This window comes from Mycetomoellerius zeteki, unplaced genomic scaffold, assembly GCF_001594055.1.
Source record: "Mycetomoellerius zeteki isolate Tzet28-1 unplaced genomic scaffold, Tzet1.0 scaffold311, whole genome shotgun sequence".
In the NCBI taxonomy this organism is placed as follows: Eukaryota; Metazoa; Arthropoda; class Insecta; order Hymenoptera; family Formicidae; genus Mycetomoellerius; species Mycetomoellerius zeteki.
In genome coordinates, this window is record NW_017257296.1 from 10867 (window position 1) to 32490 (window position 21624).

The window sequence follows — 21624 nt, forward strand, 5'->3', positions numbered from 1 at the left end:
CTGCAACCAATTAAAAATGCTATGCCATATTTTACTATCTAATTTGCTGCAGCAGCCAATTTTTTTTTCAGTGTATGACATCAGTCAAAATTCGAAGACATTGAAGTACTTTCATATTTAGAAGATAAATCTAAGGAATTAGATATTCTTAATTTGTATCCACACGTCAAACAAATTTTTTTTAAATATGACACATCATTGCCATTATCAGCGCTAGTAGAGCGCCTTTTTATTTGTGGACAACAAATATTAATTCCACGTAGAAACCGTATTTTTAGACGAAATGTTCAAAACACTTTTACTGTAAAAAATAAAGATTAATAAAATATACATTTTTTGTATCTAAATGCCCAATTTCTTCACTTCCAGATAAGTTGCGGATATCCTTATCCAGGAGATATCTTCATTGTATTCTGGGAGATATCTCTTAGATAAAGTTATCTAGAAGTGAAGAAATTGGGCATAAATCGTTTTACTGTCTAATAATTAGTTAAAAACAAAATTATCTTAAAAATTATCTAGATAAAAATTTTTTTAATTTCATCTTTTATCTAGATTAATGTAAAGTTAATCATCTTATCTAAGATACATTTTTGTGTGATTTATCTTATCTATATCTAGATAATTTTTAATTATCTAAGCGCAACACTATTAACTAGATATGACTTGCGATGACAATAATACTATAAATTCTTTGTCACTCAACGAATAAATCATTAGAAATCATATTTAATTTTTCGGAAACATTTATTATTTTGCACAATAGTCATTTTTTATAGGTATAATGCATTTTATATAATAAAAACAATATCAAAGTTATGTGTTAATATTTTAATTAAACTTGTTCTATTAATTGTCATAAGGCAAAAATTTTTATTCTGTTTTATCACGTCAAACGAGAGCGAAGAAAGCATAATTTTCGTTTATAATTTCTGCAATTGAATTTTCTTAATAAATGAAATTGTGCTACGTATCGATACGAGACTGATACAAGTTACACCAATCATTTTCAACGATTTCAAGTAGTAAACATAGCTAAACAGATTAGATAAACACGCTGACTTATTCTCACGTCATATAATAAATTTTCGCTATTGCTTCATGTTTACTATTTTTATTATAATTTTTTAATGAAACTTTTTTTTCTTTCAATGAAATGCCTCGTTAAAGACTCATATATATGTAGAAATCTAATGATACTATTGAAATCATATCTTTAATTATTTCTTGAATTAAAATTTTGTGATATGTAATCAATTAAAGTATGTAAGACATATATTCATACAGTATGATAAGACATATATTCATATAATGTGAAATGCGTGCAAAATAACGTAATGGATTAAAATTAGAATTACTACTTCGTGATTCGCGTCTTGCTTGGCCTTTTCACTCCGACGAGTCGGGTTTTGTAAGAGCTCGCGCTATGGTCGACCTCCCTCGATTTCATGAGACGAGATCCGACCTTTCTCTTGTCTGGCATAATTGTTCTCTACCGCGTTTCTTTCCTATTCTTTCCCACGCAGCTTTCCTACGGCTTTACTTGAACTCTTTCGTACTTCCCGTTGGCGAACGTCTCGTGGTATTTAAATGTTACGAGCTTAGATTCAATCAGAATTTCACGGTAATGCATATCTCAGTTTTTTATAAAAAGTATAAATCGTGATTCATTTATATTCTCAATAATAGATTTGTCGAAAAATCACGACAGTTGATAGGAATTTATTGACAGTAATCTCTTTGTTCAATATCTATACGCACGAAGAAAATAAAACGCGGAAAATAATTGTTATTACTGTCAGACACGTTATATCGCGTGACGGGATATAGTGACATTTCGTTCTTGGAATCGTTTTACTCTGTCATACAATTTATTCGACCATTACAAAACTTAATAAATGTCGGACACGATCTCATTTCTTTCGAATATTAATTTTCATCGAGAAGGGATTCGTACATTATCTTTTATAAAATATGACTTGCTTCTAGAAGAGCAAAATAATTCATTAGAAAAGAAAATTTGACTTTTAAAACTTTATAAAATCCACAACAATAACAGAGGAATTTTTCACGGCATTCACAAAAATTTTGTTCAAATTTTGCTTATTTTGCCAAAATTTGAACAAAATTTTTGTGAATCATCTGTATTAAAACAAATCATCTTTTCAGATTTATATAAATAATTACAAAAGAATAATCTATGACTGCCTATTTAGGTACAATAATATCAGTTATAAATTCTCCATAAACTTATGGTGCAGACTTATGGTGCAGACATTCTAATATTCTATTTCAAAACTTGTGTAAATTTCGAGGAGCGATAAATGAGGCTGGAAAATAGCGGTGCGGTAGAATGATTAAACCGAAGTTAATTCTGCGAGGAAGAACTTAAGGTAACACGAGTAAACGTGACTTGAGAAATCACGATTACCCTCGCTGTGCAAGTATGGCTGCGACGACGTAATCGCGTACTATTTATAGTATCCTACGTAGTAACAGGTCGACGACCTCTCCGAAGACAAGGCAAGACACTTCCGGTTATCGTGATATTTAGTTCGACGGTATTTCGCGCGAAGTTAGAAGCGGAGTTAAGCTCTTCTTATCTGCATGTAAGCACGTTTACGATCGATCAGAGTCCTTTCAGGGGATTGTTAATAAGTTTAACGTCGATTATCAGCTGTAATTAGCGTCGATCTCCGTGGTAAAAGATCACCGGGACAAAGGCAGGTACCCATTCGAGAAATTTTGTTTTATCGTAAACGAAGTGTTTCTTTTAAATAAGTTTAGAATCAATAAGACTTATCACATATATACGTATTGTATTTGCCGAGTGCGCTTATTAATTTTTTAAGTTGTACAAATAATTTGTATATAGCCTTTACGATTAATTTGCTGCGTGTTTGACGTGTGTCGATTGTCTTACTGCTTTTTATCCTTTTTTTAAAGCGATTTGCCAGCATATTTTAGATTTACGATAGGCATTAGTTGCATAGCACACACACGCGATGAGATTTTTATTCAGTCAAAATTTGACGCTAAGTTCTATGGTTTATTTTCATTTATTTTTATTTTTGTTTTTGAGGTTTCATGAATATGAAAGTATAAGAGATAATGACTTGTAAGACTACTTTCTTTTGCAATTTATTAAGGAGTCGTGTTGTAATATTTTTAATCAGCAAAAATAAAGGAAATAACAGATTTAAAAAAGTACCAGAGTTTTAATTAAATTTTGCTGAGAATGTCGCTCGCTCGTTGTTTCTTGGCAAATAAACTTATTGCTTTTAATAAAATTTCGCAAACATACTTGATCAATCGATTAATATAACGTATGATTTTATATACAATTCACAGTGGTATTTTTTTGCCAAAAATTAATAATCGAAAATTCGGGGTAATGATATTCGGGCACATTGTAATTTCAACGAGAATGGTTTTCATCAATGGCGAGTAAACTTTGAACAGTTATACGTCAGTTGAACAGTTGTTGTTACGACGTTAAAGATAAACGTAGTCATGAATTTACATGATCAAAGATTTTAATAGATTCCCAAATAGATTCGATTATTTATTCACCGTGGAAAACTGGTGCTTGTTGATGAAGATAATAAAGATAGCGAAGCAAGAATGATTTGTCGTTAGTGAAACCAGGAAGCTCGGAAAGGATCTAAGATCTCAGACCATCTGACTGAATAACTGTTAATCGCTGATGAAACCCAGTCTGAGGAAACTGCAGGACAGAGATTAATCGAACTGTACCGCCAAGAAACAGAGAAGCGAAGACAAGCGATCGCGTGAATTAACGTTAAATTCGGACGACTCCATAACACCATCAGAGTTAACCGTATATAATAATAACAATCCCTCTTCCTGCGCTCGACTACCGTCTCGCCTACCGAATGGCTCTCTGCATTGGCACGTGACTAACTATGAAGTCGACACCACACGAGCACCAGCGAGCACCACACGTCGACGACCTCGAAGAAGGAAGGTTGGGACAAGGTCGATCCTGCTGCACCGTCGAAGCGGTCCGCGTTCGACAGTTTCAAAAGGTGACGCTCTATCGTAGAGAAAAGAAAAAAAAAAGAAAACGCACAGAGAAAACGAGTCGATCGATGTAGGGGCGATCAGTCTATGGGATCGGAATTCGTTTTGAAATAGTATAATTTGAAATTAGACCGCACTTTACGTTACTTCCTAGCCGAAACATTTATCCCGCACTATATCGTTTATTTTTCATTTGTTTGTAACTTTTTGTAGGATGAACTTGAAGAATAAGATGGATTAATGATTTTGCGCTTAAATAATATCGTTAAACAAGAAGGAGTTTTCAATTGTTACGTGATCTGATTATAGCAAAAAAAATTCCAAGTTGAAGATTTAATTATTGCGTCAGTTATTTTCTTAAATGTTAATGAATTTATCGTATAATTCGTTATTTTAATGAAATTTAAATTTATTATGTCAATACATATTAACGTATATAAAATTTACGTTAATATTATTTATATATTATAAATGTATTGAGAGGTAATAACGGAAATTTGAATCGTAAAAAAAATAATAACATTAACGCAGCGTTACAACAGGTTCTTTCTACGAAGAGTTAACGCAGTTGTAATCGCGTCAAAGCGAGTGCAACGAACAAATAAATGTCTGCACGTTTTTGTGACCGTATACTCGGGATGATGATATCGTTGCCCACTTAACACGATCATACCTTATGGTATATTTAACCTTGTTTTCCTTACGGTTCTGCATAGATCATAGTGCTGCGTGCAAGAGTAACACCAGTTTAGTTAACGCTAAAAGGAGCAAAGCATAATTACCAATTAGCATTTTAAATAAATAATTTGACTTTCTTATTATACAAAGTTATGCAATTTTTTTATCTATTTCTGTGCGTGATGAAAATAGTTATGTGAAATATGCTGTTCTTTTTAGCGTTAACTGATATTAACACACAATTTTATATGTCAGTCTTTGTGTATATTTATTTGATTTGTCTGTCCATCGTCACACACCGTAAGTAAGGCTTCATACTATCGCACCGACTGTAGTATAGTCAAACACAGGTTTTACGTTAACGGCTACGGATCCGACACTCATTATCTCATCAATGTATCCGACATCTCATTGCTCATTTAGACTTGACATACGAGCAACGATCATCGATGATAATTGAGACTTTTGTTTTAAATTACAGCACCACCACGCAACAGTCCACTCAGAACAGCAGTTCTCTAAGTCCTCAGCACGATCATGCCTGGCTGGACGGACTCAATAGTCCTCTCATCCAGGACGAGGGTGACAATAAGATGTTGAAACTGCGCTTCGATGTTTCGCAATACACGCCCGAAGAAATTGTCGTCAAGACTGTGGACAACAAACTATTGGTGAGTGAAACTATCACAGTTAAAGTTCAAGCCTAGCCATGAAACTAAAAGAATTTAATAAAGAGTCAATTTCTTTACCGAACGTATGTTGACTGCGAATGTAATAGAAAAGGATTTAATGCTGAAAATATTTTATTCAAATTCTTTTTAATATTATTCTTACGATATTCATCTGTCTGTTCTTATATTCTTTACTAATTCTTAGAACTTAGAATTTAAAATTAAACTACATTTGTAGTAACAGGCATTAATATCTTAAGATGATAATACGGATCTGTGATTAGTTTATGACATTATAAGAGACTGTATTTATATATATAAGATGGTCTTAAATTAATATAAGAATCAACTATTAATTAATCGGCCTTAAGATTTAATAGCCAGTCTACCCTTAGATATATAAATTGATACATAAAATTTACTCGGACAATAGATATTCGAAGCCTAAATCTTTCAATTTATTGCCGCGCAATTCCTCTCGATTTATCTAATAACCCGAAATTATTATATGGTTGATTCATCACGCACGATATGCATTGGGATACTCTCTTGCACAATTTGGCAAGGCGTAAATCTGGCTCAAGTTTTTGCGCAATTGGCGAGGATTGGCGCGACACAAAGTTGTCTGTCATACGCAATGTGCTGCCATCATAAAACGAAGTTAATTACTCGCAAATTGCGCACTACAATAGTTTTTTGTAGATCTATTCATTTACACAGTTCGCTTATAGTTTATATTCACAGAGAAATAATTAACATCAGGATACCGATTTTCATACTTTATCTTCTCGTGCTAAGCTCAAAATGATAATATACATAAAAGTTATTATTTCCTAAGTCAATTGTTAAATAAATAAATGAAGTGTTTTTGGCAAAACGGTATAAAAAATAGTGATTCTCTTTTAACAAATTTACATTTATTATAAATATTATTGTAAATATTATAAATATTATCCAAAGAGAAGGAATATGATGGAACATGCGGAATACTTGTCGAGGTACTTGCGCATCTTTATGAACTGTGTAGAATGTTGTAATTGACTGCGTTACGTCACTTCCTGCCAGGAAAGCGGTTTCATCGAATAACGCGGTCGTACGAAGTGAAGTTTCGTCTCGTTTTGTTTCGATTTTGACGATTGCTTCGCGAAACGTAACTTTATTTTAACGCAGAGTAGCTCGGCACTTAATATAAATTCAACAAATTTATGCACCTCCTCTTTCTCGCTGCCATCTCGGAATATTAGAATTTCAGCGGCAGGAAGCGAAATATTGGGAGCGAGAATTCCTCAAGATTTCTAAAGCGCGTCTTCGAGATCCTTCTCTAACGTTCTCGCGCCGACCTGGACGGAAATAACCGTCGCCGAAAATAAATTCACGCCAGTCGTCATACCGGCGGACCGGAATAATGTTTGGCTATTGTGAACAAACAAGCTGAACGCGAGATGCGGGGCGGTGCGATTACGCGCTTATGAATTACACAAGAGACATGTCGCGTAGACATATTTCGCAACATGAACAACAATTTTTAAGGAAAAGTTAAATTTAATAAATTTAATATCTTGAAAAGTAAATTAAGAAAAAGTAAGATACATGACGAGCAATTACTTCCGTTCTCGACAAAGTCTAAACAATTGAAGACTTCATTTCTTGTTAATGCACGATATCCGTCTTTTCTCTTTGCAATATGAGACTATAATTGTAATATAATCATAGAATTATCTATTTGTTTCAATAAGAGAGATAATAGAGCGGAAATCAGGTACTGTTTCTCTCTCTTTCTTTCTCTCGAGCACGGGTATTGCAAAAGTTCTTCTACCGTTATACACGAGATCGAAGAAATGATGAGGTCGTTGTACCATCGTACTCTCATTCTTCGTGATGAAAGAAAGATCGTAATGATGCAAGATTTGTCAAGGAACAAGGCACGGCATTATTCTGATGATTTATTAGATAAATGATCGGCTAATCAAGCGCACTCCTTCATTTTCATTTCAAATAAAAAGTGATGACCCCATAAAGTAGGCATACCTTGTACTGGGTATTCCAAAAGTCGCACTATTCCGTTCGATTAGAGTTTATTTAGACTAAAAATCAATTTCTCTTTAAAGAGATGATTTTATTATTGTTTTCTTTAGCATTGGTTTCAAGTAGTTCGTAGCAGCTCAGTGGAAGTGTGCGGCTGTCAAAACAACGTGTCTCCTGGATTGTACGTTACTCCCTCTTTCAACTTGAAGGCGATACGTTCTCAGTCTCCATTCGTTTCTATTCACATTCATCGTCTGGCCATCCTATCTTTCTCGAACGAGGTCGTCGGCATATCAACGCTCGAATATGCTTCTTTATCCACCTCGGCATCTGTTATATTCTCCGAAAAGTTACGTCGTCATGTGGCGCAACCTAATTCTTCCTTCGATCGATCTCTCTTTTTCTCAAGTAAACGAATTTCGTTCACAAAAGACATCGATCATTTATCTTCATGGTCCTTCTCTCTGAAATAATTTCAAGGGAACGAGAGCAGTCTTCCATAAACGGATTCGCCGGGAGCCTGATGACAGCGGAGAACTCGAAGCTGCTTGTCGTATAACGTGGTCAGGGTCTGGCGAATTCAGGCCACGCACCGCGAGCGAGCGGACCTTAAAGGGCTTGACCAAGGACGATGCTTTGAAGGACGAGTAGTCCGGGCTGGGAATGGGTCGTGTATGGGAGTAGGGTAGATCATCTCACAAATTTACGACCAGCTGACGTCATCGCAAAAGCAACGAGAAAGCATGTCTCCTTTTTTGTGTTCATCATAACACGTAATCTAGTATAAATTCGTGCCGGGTATTTCGATAGAGATTTAACTGATGGATATACAAAACATATGTAAAAAGTCCGGAGTAGTATTTAATACCGATGATTGAAAAATTCTAATAAAAAATAATGTGTATTAATTAAAACTCGATTATTGATTAAAATTTAGATATTACATTCACATGATTGATTACAACTCGTTAAATTCTATTTGACGGAGGGAGAGATTCCAAGTTTGCATAGTCGAAGCATCTGACTAATTGTAACAGATATTCCGTACATATCGCATAATTAATAGGTCGCTTATACATATACTTTGTACATATCGTTAATTGATAGAATTGTTCGATCTATGAATATATATAAACTTTTTTCCATAATAAAAGAGCGTTTCATTAAATATCTTGAGTTGATAATATCCGAGCACTTTAATCAACTTTCAAAAGATTCAGGGTCTGTTTTCATTCTCGCAAAAGAGAAGTAGGAACGTGAAAATTCACGGTTATATTTAGTTTGTGAGTCAGAGCTGCCAGCGGCTTATGTTATTTTCGACAATCGCGAGACTGAATTTCAAACAGCAACTATCACTATGGATATCGAGGATTTAGTCTTCTTTTCTATCTTTCAAAATAAAAAATTAATTACAATTGCACTGTAAAATTATTATATTTAAAAATATTACGAGTATAAAATTTGTGACGATGTATATACAAAATGTACTAGAAGCCAGTCATATGTTTTATTAATTAACATTTTTATCAGATACTATAACAGTATATCTAAATTAGTGAAAGAAAGAATAATAAGACTGTTTTATGTATATTAAAGATGGAATAAAAAATAAAAAATATTAATAAAATAATATAATATGTTTATTTCTGGTACATTCTTTGAGGTCTGACTTTTGATGCAATCTATAACTTTGATACAAAAAATTTAAATCTTTAAACTTTTAGAATATTCAAAAGTTGATAATATAATTTAAATCACTATCACCGTACATTATCCAAATCACGTATAATTCAGTTCGTTGGGGATGCTAAAGTTTGGCAAATCTAGGCTAAAGTTTGGTCACTCCAATGACTAGTGGTTACAGCTGGTAGGATTGCGTAAGGCTTGTTTCTCGTAAGACGATATCCGTCGCGAAAACTTAGATCCTGCGAAGAATTGGATTACCATAGTTCGTCTCTCTCCTTTTTGTCTTTCCGTTTCATTTTCTTCTTTGCTTTCTTTTTCTCTCGATCTTGCGGGATCTAGGGTTACCCGTGCGCGCTTTCCTCGTGAGTTTTATTTTTTTACAGTCGGCACGATCGATATCCCAAAAGAAACGTCGCAACAAGAGAATTGCGTTAGTGGATCACCATCATCACGAGAGAATCCATTTCGCGGCTTGGAGGAAGAACTCTCGGCATCCGAGAAACTGATATTTTTATATTACCGTATTTATCCGAGAGATAGAAAGTGATTAAAAGTCTTGCTTTTTCTTCGAGCAAATCATAGAAAATTCCAAAGATTCAATTATAGAAATATTTCGTTATGCAGGGAATTAAGAGAAGTAATGAGAATTATTAACAATTTCAATACGAAATTAGACCAATGAGAATAAATCTATATATAATTTAGAGAAATTATATTTTCGGTCAAAGTGGATCTTACAATTAGTGTTTAAATATTTCGATGTGAATTTATATACATATTCAATTCTAAAAACTGCCCGCCGAATTTTGTTCAGTTTTGAGAATTATTAAACAATGAAAGTTGACGAGTCATTGCCTTTCCTTCTATTAGCTATAGGAAATTTTACGAGAAACTAAAGTTATCGTAAAGGTCAGCGAAGTAATTACATCGCTGCCTTCGATATCTTAGCCACTTTACGTCCATTTGTTGTACCGACCAGCTACGAAGCGGTGCCAAGGAATTCATACCTGAAAATTATTCAAGGCAGCGCGACACGCGCCCTGAAATCAAATACGAATCCGCTATAAGAGTCTTACGACGTTGAACAAAGAGAAGGAGAGGAAGGACGTGCAGACAGATGCAAGTTGCATCGAGGTCAATCCAATTTTTCACGTGGCAAGGTTAAGGCTTATTATTTCGTTCATTGGCATGTGTCATGGACAGATAGATTCGGTTGGCAGATTCGGCTGGTCTTCTTGACAACGCGATGGAAGACGTTCCAGAAGCGAAACGAAGCGAACTGATCATTAGCGACTTTTACGTAATGCAATTAGCACAACAAGCCTCGCCTATCGTTCGCGACTCTTACCTGTGATGGTGTTTACCGCTCTAATGGGCGCGGCCATACATTCTGCACCTGCATTTTTCTCGCGTGCGACAAAGCCATCGAAGACACGCTTCAAGAAATATCGCGATTAGCGACGAAGGGCGAACATGGCTTACAGATCAAGTGTTACGATGTTTACTGTTAATAGCAATCGGCGAAATGATTGCATATTTATAATGTTGTTTGTTCGAGTAGATATTTAAAATATTCAGATAAGTGTATCAACACAACAAATCTTCACTGCACTGAAAAAAAGATTGGCTGCTGCAGCAAATTAGATGGTAAAATATGGCATAGCATTTTTAATTGGTTGCAGCAGCCAATTTTTGGTTGCATTAGCCTATCTTCAATGTCGGTATAGGATTTCGATAGACTAACACAACCAAAAATTGACTGCTGCAACCAATTAAAAATGCTATGCCATATTTTACCATCTAATTTGCTGCAGCAGCCAATCTTTTTTTCAGTGTGGTGAATGAAGAATCTATTATAAAAGAGATTTTATCAATTAGACATAACATCCAGATGAATCAATATGACTCTCTGATTGGGAAGCGTTTGTAGATAGTTTTAAATGCGACTAACTTGCCGATTTTTTATATGGCTCTCCATTAACTATTTTCTATTAACTATGTATTTTCCGTTTATAACTTATTATATGTTAATTAACTGAAAAAGTCTCTATGAGAACGAAACGTCTAAGTTTATTATTCGTATGTATTTGCGAATTTGAATCTAATATATTAAATTAATTAACTTTTTTGCTCGTTTAGTTGGTCATAATTACTTATTTTATTATTGATTGGTGAGAACGAGCTTGTGAATTTTCTCTTGTTTATAATTTAATTATGTTTGGGATTTAATTGATCTTGAGATACTTAATATTAAAAATTAGAGAGCTTTTCTGAGGCGTCAAAAGTACAGCTTTAACAAAAACTTATTCAATTTAATTGAACTTGAGATATTTAATATTAAAGATTAATATTAAAGATTAAGAAGATTTATTGTAGTTTTAAAAATATGACTTTATCAAAAATTTAATTAATTAAGCTTTATCTCGAGATATATTTAATATTAAAAATTATAGGGAAATATTCCGAGACATCGAAAATACGTTTTTAACAAAAATTTAATTAATTTAATTAAGCTGTATTTCGAGAAATTTAATATTAAAGATTAGAGAAATTTTTTGAAGCGCAAGACTACGAATTTAACAAAAATTAGTTTAATTAACTTCTATCTCGCGGGATATATAATATTAAGGAAATTTTTTGAGATGTCAAAATATGGCTCGACAAGGATGCTTCATATGTACACACTACAAAGGCATACTGCCTTTGCTGTTTGATTATGTGAGTCAACACTGCATACTCGCCACCGATTCTCTTCAAGGCAAGTCGCTCTCGCTTCGTTGTCATACAAACTCCAGCAATTTCTAAATACGTCGCTGATCGAACTCACTATTAACATGATGTAACAACTCCGTCATAATAACACTGTTTATACAAAACTCAACGGCGGCGCTATCTGCGAATTGTGCAATGTTTGCAAGTCTTCGAGCAACAGCACGCCACTAAAGTTCTGCATATACTTTAAATCCAGTTGTAAAGTAGAAGTTTAATTTTAAATCCACTGAAATGTTACGAAGATATTTTATATCTAATGGTGATAATTTAAAAAGATAATACTCTCGGACAAACGAAAGCGCATAAAGCCGCAATTACACTAACGATTGCGCGATATTACAATTTAATTGATGATTATTTTTCAATCAATTAGAGCAAAACAATCGGTGATTGCTTTGCTCTGATTGGTTGAAAAGTAATCGACAATCACTGATCATAATCGCACAGAAAGAAATGAGTTTGTCAGAACAAACAATGATTCGTTATGTGATAATTTGGAAAGAAAACAGATCGATCAGTTAGATACTATTGTGTATCATTTCTCATTATTCGTCAATGTAGCAAACATTACATGATTTACGATACAAATCACATTTGTTTTAGTGTATTTGCTGTAGGTATAAAATATATTGGTAGTATAACTTATAATGTCAGTAACAATAAATATACCGAGTATTAGTTTCCATAACAGAAGAATTATCTTGGACAACACAAATCAAAAGTACCTTAAGTAACACATCCCATATAGAGTTTTACATCAATCCAGAACTGGGCCAATACTGATTGCCTACCGATTGCCATAGTTCAGATACTGGCGCAGTGTTGGCAAACTATTGGCCCAATACTGGTTAAGCACTAGCAGATGATACTGGCCCAGTCATTTTAGCCAGTCATTTGCCAGCGAAGGCCCAGTACTAGTTAACAGTCGTAACATTGGCTAAGCGTTAGTTTCATTGTCATTACTGACGACCCTATCACATTCGTTTTCGGCACCGACATCTTTGTTGTCGCTATATCTACAAATAAAATTTATTACTGGTACTTGTTAAATTGTACTGGTGACTTGTGTTAAATTAACAAAATTGTTTCTTTCCATACGCAATCGCTAATGTGATTACGGCTTAATGGAACGAATGGTGCGATACGCGTTGGAGTCTGATTAATAAGTCGACTTCTATATATCTCATACATATTTCATTAGGGCTTTTTTTCGTCGGTAGAATCTAGGTGAACTGCTTCACGGCGAAGAGATACGTATCGTAATAAGCGTAATGCTTCACGAGCAAGTTATATTTGAAGAATTCGGGACGCGGGGCCTATAAAGAAATATTAGCGCACATACGAGCGGTGATTCCGCTTCGTGATAAAATGTAAATTATCATCGATCGCTGAGTCAACGAAAAGCGCTCGATAGAACTACATTGCAAAGAACACGGACATTAAAGATGGATATCACAGACACAGCTAAGATATTCCGAGTATTTTTGTATTAAATATTTTCCCGTAAACATTTGTTGAATTGAATACAGAATAACTTGCGAGAGAAACAGAGTCGAACAAGGATGACTTGTAAGAATAAGCTTGAAAATATCGATTCGCGTCGACGTGATGTAGAAGGTGGAAGCGATGGCGGTACAATCCGCCATCTTCCCCGTCTCGTCCTTCGTTCCTACTGTGTTTCGACCCCTTTATGACTTCCACGGTTCTCGTAAGACGCAGACATCCGAAAATTGTGTCGTGTCTCTCATAACCCACTTTCGTTATTGAGAATGACGTTTTTTCAAGGCAAGAGCCCAGTCTCAGTTTCCGCCTTGACTCAATGAACTTCCGGGACTAGTTATTTATATATATTATTCGTAATATTTTTTAAACCTCCACTGAAGAAAATTTACTAAATTTTAATATATACTTCTTTGAATAGTACTAACAATATGTAAACATTTACTTACAGTAAATAAACATTTACTCAATAAAAAAATAATAGTTAAATGAAATTAATGGTTTTTGTATCTACATTTAAATATTTACTAGAACTATTCAAACAAATATTTATTAAAATTTAGTTGTTTAAAAATGTGAATTAAAGAAATATCTCCATTTAAAGAATAAAACTCTACTGTAAATATTTATTTTTATAATTAATATTTTGTTATACAATAAAAAAATTAAAATGTATAATTTTGGTATTGTATAGAATCGTACTGAAGAATATTATTGTACAACAGAAATATTTCGAAAAGTTTGAGAAAATTATTTTTATGAAATACTACAGGTTTAATACAAGTAACGGTATACATATGTAATATTCTTTTATATAATAAAATTGATACCTCGATGCATCTGTAACCCAACACGTATATATACACGTATATATACATTAGTCGCAGATGGAAAAATAAGATCGATGTCTGACACATTATACTAACCTTACGCGTCTACTAAGGAGACGAAACCTACGCATAGTCGAACGGCATGACTCATGGGTCGAACGCATGAGTAATACGGTCACTATTACGAGGTACTCTCGTTACCCCATTTTTAGATTACTCAGGGAAATTGCTCGTTAGGGTGTCACGAAGGACACCTTTCGAGCATATTTCTTCTTGTATTGTCGCTCGTGAAAATTCATGTCACGATAAAACGATAATTCTTTTTGCCGCTCGCAAGCTTCGAATTCCTCAATTTCTCAAAAAAGAAACGTGTGTATGACTGAGGAAAATCGGGATCGTTAGTCCAATGCATTTGTAATGATAAATCAATCGCGACTTTAGGCGCACGCGAGGTGAATCTTAACGAGCTTGTAAATTCACGTCAATAAGCCATACATCCTGAGAGGATCGTAGACAAAATATTAATATTTAATATTTAATATTAATAGTTAACATTAATAATAATTGATGCTAATAATAAACTCATTGGATTATAGAATTACGGCGTAACTTGGCTACTAGCCATAATATATTTTAGTTTCAAGGCGACAGGACCGCATTGAAAGGGCTGATTGCAACATCGTCAACTTCGATTAAGAATTTTTTTTCTTTATACATATATATATTTTTAATATTCTATAATTATTATATATATGTGTATATAATACAAAATTAAAAAATTATTAAACCTATGTTATTATTAATCCAAGTTGTAATTTTTCAAATTGATAGTATAATCGGATCTAAAATAATGCCTTGAGATCGCATACGAGTCTATTACATTTAATTATCAATGAATCGAAATATGTGAATAGTGATAATTATACAGTTCAAATCGTCATGTAATTATTATATCATTTAACGCAATGCAACTTCGTTTGTCCAGGTCCATGCTAAACACGAGGAGAAGACGGAGAGCAAATCGGTATACAGAGAATACAATCGAGAATTCTTGTTGCCGAAGGGAACCAATCCTGAGAGCATCAAGTCTTCCCTGAGTAAGGACGGTGTCCTTACCGTGGAGGCGCCATTACCGGCGATTGGATCGGGCGAGAAGTTAATCCCGATCGCACACCAGTAAACCCCAGTGACGAATTGCGGAAAGTCGATTTCTAATTTTCTGCCTCGAATTCCTCCCATTATTTCCAACCACCATCCGACTTACCCAAATTGGATCTTTCCTTCGTAAGTCCTTGTATCCTTCTTCTACTATTACCTTTATTATAGTAACTTAAAGAAGTTGATCTATATTCGAGCGAGAGAAAGTTTGACCAATTTTAAACTACACTGAGAGAAAAGTGTTTGATATTCGTGAATATATAATTGCATGGTAAAATAATTACGGCTAGAAGCTCCTTTTTTGTGGTTATTATTACTACAGTTGTTAGTAATAATAACCATATATGTATAGTTCTCTCAAACATGAAAAAATTGTACTATAAATTATAATAATTTCCAATATCAATGTAGTAAAATATCAATAAATAGTAAATAAAATAATTTTTTCCAGTAAATGCAATCGCAATTATAATAAATATAACTATTTTTTTAAATTCACTTACTATTTATATGATAATAATAATAATAAATATATTAAGAAAAAACTAAAAATTTTCAAGCAGAATGTGTGACTATTGACTATTATTAACAGCTCAATTGACTATATTTGCATGGTTAAAACTATAAATATATAGTTGTCTCAAAAAAGACTATAAATTATAGTTAAATTATTGTAATTGTAATCATTTTTTTCTCTCAGTGTAATATCAGAAAAATCGATCACGCTAAAGTGCCTGGTGCGTGTCGACTTTCATTGAAAGATACAAAAAGAAATCAAACGTAGAGCAATGAAGTGCTATAAATGTAAAAAAAAGTTAGCTAAAATGTGTTTGATAAAAAATGTTTTTCCTTTTTCATACGAGCAGCTTTATTTCTTTGATACACAAGATATTTCCGATTCCCTCGTAGAAATAGCATAATTTTTTCAGAAATGTGCATTGCCTTTTGAAATGATGTATTTTAGTTAGATACTTTTTTGAGAAGCTGTGAGCTATATTGCTTATTTGTGCACTTGTGTACCAACGAGTCGAATATCATAAATCAATGGAGAAATGGCCGTTTGTAACGGTTAACTTATATATGTGTTAGTTTAGGTGTACGTTAAAAGACTATAACACAATGCTTAGAATATGTGACCATTATTGATATTATTTATGAATATTTTAATATTTTTCGAAATATTGCGCAAAACTCAACACTCAACAAATACACATACATACACAATACACACACATACACGTACAATATTTAAAGGTAATGCGAATTTAAATAAAAACTATGATAAATATAACAATAACGAATTTATATTTTCCTAACGATGAAAAATATACAAAAAATTATATAATCTTCCCTACAAATACAAGGTGAGTAATAGTCTGAGTAATAGTCACAGATGAACACAAGTTTGAATTCCAAGCAATGTGGTATACATAAAGTATAATTTTTTATCATAGTGTTGACAACAAGGTACACATATTATCACAGACTTTTAGTTTATTTGTCTTTATTAACAAAATATGTTTTTATACACAGATAACTCTCTTACGTAAAATTATTATAAAATTATTACACAAGACTTTTCTGTGTTAGTATTGTTTTAAAAAATTTTTTAAAGATTTAAACATTATCTCAAAATAAATATTACACGACTTATGATTTATTTATACTAACTCTAAGGAAATAATGTCAAGTAAATTCGATTAAATGTTTTCGATTAAATAATGATTAAATAATTATGTATATATAAAATACAATAGGTACGCGGATTTATTGTTATCGATAAAAATCTATGCATGATATGTATAAAATGGTGGAAATTTTACAAATTCATTTTACGAATCAAATGACATATTCATATTTATAATTTTGTCATGGATCGTGTGAAGTTTTTTACTTGCTTACAAGAAACACGTGTTTCATCTCGAATTTATGCATGAGATTACACGGAAACTTTATAAAACATAGTTCTCTTTATTTTGACATGTTTTTGAAAATCGTGATAAAATTAAAAAGCATGTCGTTCTTACGTTATTCACATCATAAAAATAGCAAATGTATAATAAATCGAGTTAAAAACAATTAATATTACGGTTCTACCGAGAAGAGAAGATCAGTCTCGTAGTGTGATAAAGTCTACATACCATATAAAACATTTTTGTTTTGTATCTAAATGTTCTTCGCGCAACACGATTGTCGCAATAAGAGAGAGAACCACAATTAAAATTTCTATATACTTGGAACTTCAGCGGAGAAAAGTGGGGCGTCGGATGCGGTGAACGACGGCGATTTACCTTCCCTCGCGATGCGCAATGCTTGATGAACCGATACTGTATCAAGCTCCTTTTGATTCGGTTTTTCATTATCCAAACAAATATCGGCGGCTCTCTTACCAAATGGTTCCAGAACCTTGACTCTATAATCGACTATTGTCGATACTGGATTGCCCGTTAGTCTCAAGTTCTCCAAGCATGGCAAATGACCGATGTGTTTCACCTCCTCGATTTTCTCGATACGATTACAACTCACATCTAATCCCTCCAACGAATACAGCTTCGAAAAACTGGCGAGCGACGTGAGTTTGTTTTGCGACAGGTCGATGTAAACGATATATCCGAGTCTCGTATGAAGATCGTCCGGAAGATGAGTAAAATTGTTCGATGCTAGATACAACTGGGATAATCTCGGCAACAGTGTCACGTTTGAGATTTCAGACAGGTGATTGTTATTCAATGTCAAGCATTCTATTTGCGGCAGTAGTTTGATCGCCTCGTCTATAACTTCTATGCGATTATCACTGAGATCCAAGTGCGTCACCTTCATCCATACATGAGAATCGTTGGCGTTTTCGATATTCTTATGAACCTCCTCGCACATGGCCAGTTCTACGATGTTTCTGAGCTTGGTGTTGGTAACTTTCAACATAGTTACGGTGTCCCGAAGATTTCCCATGTTGTAAATTTTGTCGACTGGATACCGATCAATCGTTAAATGCTGCACATTTTTGAAGGTGGATAATTCAATAGACAAAGCGGACGGATAAATATTGCTAGTTTTGTAAGGCTCCGAACTTCCTTCGATCATGAGGCTAATTAAACGCGAATTAAAATCCAAAACATGACTGAAGGCATATTCCTTATCCACAACTTCCAGCAATGGGCACGGCTGCTTTAACCTTTCGCTGATTGCATACAACTGAAAGTAAAAAAAAATTAATAGATGACATCAGTGTATTTGTAAATATCTTATGTATCTTCACCAATTAAAAGCTAAGTTAATTTAATTACCTGTATAGGATTGAATTTGTAGCTTGTCGAAGCCTGTAGCAAAGTATCACCCGTTACAAAAAATTCCAACGCCATGCTTTGCACCAGGAAATATATATCGTACTCGTGCAGATCCAGAAATAAGGCGAGCTCCCTGGGCATCGCCTTTTTCAAGTAATTATAAACAGCATTGAGATATATCTCGAGACTCTGCCTACGCTTCTCCACGAAAATCTCACACTTGTTGCCTATGAGTTTCTTCGGTGGTAAAATGTCTTTTTCGACGCAATATTTGGAGACAAAGCTGTCGTGCAACGCCGCAAACGTACTATACCTTTGACATAAAGGATAATCATAGTTTTTTCTTTTCCCTTTACGCATATATTTTTATTTTCGTTGGAAAATCACATGATAAATTTTGCGTTACATGTCTCATTCTTTTCTTATTCTCTTAATTATCTTTATAAATAAATAAAAAATACAGTTTTTTCTCTAGCAAGAGACGACACAATGTAGCGCAGTTAATCATTATACCACTATTTTTAAATGTTAAACAAAGATGAAATATGTTCACTGTAAATGCTTTCCATTTGGTACAAGTTGATACAAGTGATATGAATTAATCATAGTCGATGTTTTATCATTGTTATTCGCTGAATGACAAGATAGAATGATGCTTGTGTCATCACTAAATGGAAAACGTCCAGTGTTAGATCTGCAGAAAAATTAGTAGAAACATGAATAAATATTAAATATTAGAGAAACAGAAAAAATTAAAAATAGAAATTAAATGTGCCTAAAGCACAATGGATAAAAACAATATATGAAACAAATGAGGATTAAATGTAAAACACAATGGGTGCATTCAGTACTACAACCGCTCACTGAGCATCTGATTGGCATTTGGCAATGTTTGTTGGTGTAGCCGAAAAATGAAAGATGATTATGATCGATTCGAACTATGATCGACCGCGGGGTTTCGTCTTGGTCCCCACTACTGGACTCATCAGTGGCTAAGTTTACATTTAGGCCGCGGTTTATACAATAGACGTCCTTGTTTATTCTGTATATTAAACAAAGACACCTATCGTATAGGTCGCGGACTAAGCACACGGTGTAAACGTAGCCAATAAGGCCGGAATCAGACTACGCATTAAAGATTGAGATCGAAGATTGAAGATTGAAATTTGACCAATGAGGGCAAAGGAATTTTAGCTCCTATTGTTTCGATTGGTCAAATTTCAATCTTTCAATCTTCAATCTCAATCTTTAATGCCTAGTCTGATTCCGGCCTAAGACGATGTAGTGGGACTTTAGGCCGGAATCAGACTGCGCGTTGAAGATTGAGATTGAAGATTGAAATTTGATCAATCAAAACAATAGGAGCTAAAATTCCTTTGTCCTCACTGGTCAAATTTTAATCTTCAATCTTCAATCTCAATCTTCAATAGTCTGATTCCGGCGTTAGACGCCCGGGAGAGTTTTAGATCGGGATCTTATTTAAAAGGAATTCGTGTAGCTGTGGTGTTCACGAGAATCCGCGCAAGACCCGTTAGACCTCTGGTGGCGAATCGCCACAGGCATATTCCGTTAGAACTAAAAATATAGATCAAACAGATTCAACAGCTCACTGAGCAATCAGTGAGCGATCGTAGTACTGAATGCACTCAAGATATAGATATAGATGACATTTGAGGATTGTTTTTAACGGAATTTCTTGTGTAGTTTAACTTTTTATCTTTTTCTCTTCAACGTGAAAAGAAAAATAAAAAAATGAATCGTGTAAGAAGTTCAGAAACTGTGTAAAAAGAACAGGCTTATTGTGTTTTGTGCCTTACAATGGCTGCATTCAGCAGAACATTTGTTTTGCAACTGTTGGAACTTTCCTTCGCGCTGATTGGATCATACTTTTAGATTTAGAAGAATGGTTCTATCTCAACAGACAATCATAAAACGGTTGCAAAACTGTTGAATCTACTGAACGCAGCCAATGTGTCATCTGTGTCATCTTGCCGGAAAGCAGCATAATCTCAAGCTTTTGTGTGTGCGTGTGCGTGCGTGTGTGTGTGTGTGTGCATACGTGCAGACTTTCGCACATACACACAAAAGTCACGAGTTAAATAAAGCGCAAAATGATGCTTGGGATGAGAATGGAAGCGAGTGCCTCGAGTGTCAATTAACGTCACCTGTGTTTCACGGTCCATTTGATCGACGCGATCGCAACCTCGATGCAGTAATACGTGACGCCGTCCACCGTGTCGACCGACGGTATTTTCAGGTGGACGTTTTCCTGATTCAACAACAGGCACGCCATGACCGGGCCGTGAGGCGCAATTTACGTGGGCAAAGGTCTCTCGAGCCGCGGACTCTCAGAGGTTATCCTCGCGTAATCGCCAGCCTGAGCTGCCACCGTGTAGCGAGGTAGCGCGGTGCGGTGCGCATTTAGGGGCAGAGTCTGCGGTTTTTGCGCGTCGCACGGGACATCCTGATTAACGTACACGTCCGCCTCCGCACTTATCACCGACGTATACCTCGCGACGAACGACGTTTCCTCGTAACGGGAGACGAGACCGTGATACGAGTACGCATCTTTGACACTTGACAGCTGTCTCGTCGACCGCGGACGGAAAAAAAGATTCGTGTACGCTAGTCCCATCTCACGGCGTAACGACGCACTACGCGAATGTTCGTCGGTCGGTCTTTTAATAATTAATTAATCGTAGGTATAGTTTTAAAGGATTATTTGGAAAAAAACCCAATTTTTCCGCGGATTTTTTCGGTTTTTTTCCCAAGAGTAGAAAAATTCATTTTGGAAAAATTCACGCGTGTAAAACCTACCTACGTTTGCTTCTCGGTTCTCTCCGTAAAGAAAATAATTGCGTATAGGATACACAGCGGGATAAGTTAACAGAAATTTTGAAATTGTATAAAAGATTGAGGTCGCATAATGTATTCAATAAAACATACAAAACATACACTATTGCACCATTAATGTAA

At 34.5% G+C, this 21624-nt stretch overlaps 2 protein-coding genes across 3 annotated transcripts in view; one reads left to right on the plus strand and one right to left on the minus strand.

The window, feature by feature from the left end:
• LOC108724864 (alpha-crystallin A chain) overlaps nt 1–15678 on the plus strand; it is a 23301-nt gene extending 7623 nt beyond the window's left edge. The window contains exons 2-4 of one of the 2 annotated variants that reach the window (XM_018451540.1): nt 3933–4049; nt 5204–5393; nt 15192–15678. In XM_018451540.1, coding sequence (XP_018307042.1) covers nt 3933–4049; nt 5204–5393; nt 15192–15386 — 502 coding nt within the window. In that variant the 3' untranslated portion in view covers nt 15387–15678. The remainder of the gene's footprint in view (nt 1–3932; nt 4050–5203; nt 5394–15191) is intronic. The other variant, XM_018451541.1, reaches the window with a different exon arrangement.
• Nucleotides 15679–17130: 1452 nt separating this feature from the next.
• LOC108724830 (nischarin) lies at nt 17131–21244 on the minus strand. Its single transcript, XM_018451487.1, has 3 exons — nt 20814–21244; nt 18649–18961; nt 17131–18556 (listed from the first exon to the last, which is right to left on the minus strand). Exons 1-3 carry the CDS (start codon nt 20939–20941, stop codon nt 17591–17593), a joined length of 1407 nt encoding a protein of 468 aa, XP_018306989.1. The 5' UTR covers nt 20942–21244; the 3' UTR covers nt 17131–17590.
• Between the last annotated feature and the right edge of the window lie 380 nt (nt 21245–21624).

Bases quoted from the DNA above. Each gene is read 5' to 3' on its own strand.
- LOC108724830 (XM_018451487.1), bottom strand. From the start codon at position 20,941: ATGGCGTGCCTGTTGTTGAATCAGGAAAACGTCCACCTGAAAATACCG. The intron at 18,962-20,813 runs GTGACGTTAATT...TTTATGTCAAAG, and splicing joins AAATGGACCGTGAAACACAG to GTATAGTACGTTTGCGGCGT. The intron at 18,557-18,648 runs GTAATTAAATTA...TTTTACTTTCAG, and splicing joins ACAAATTCAATCCTATACAG to TTGTATGCAATCAGCGAAAG.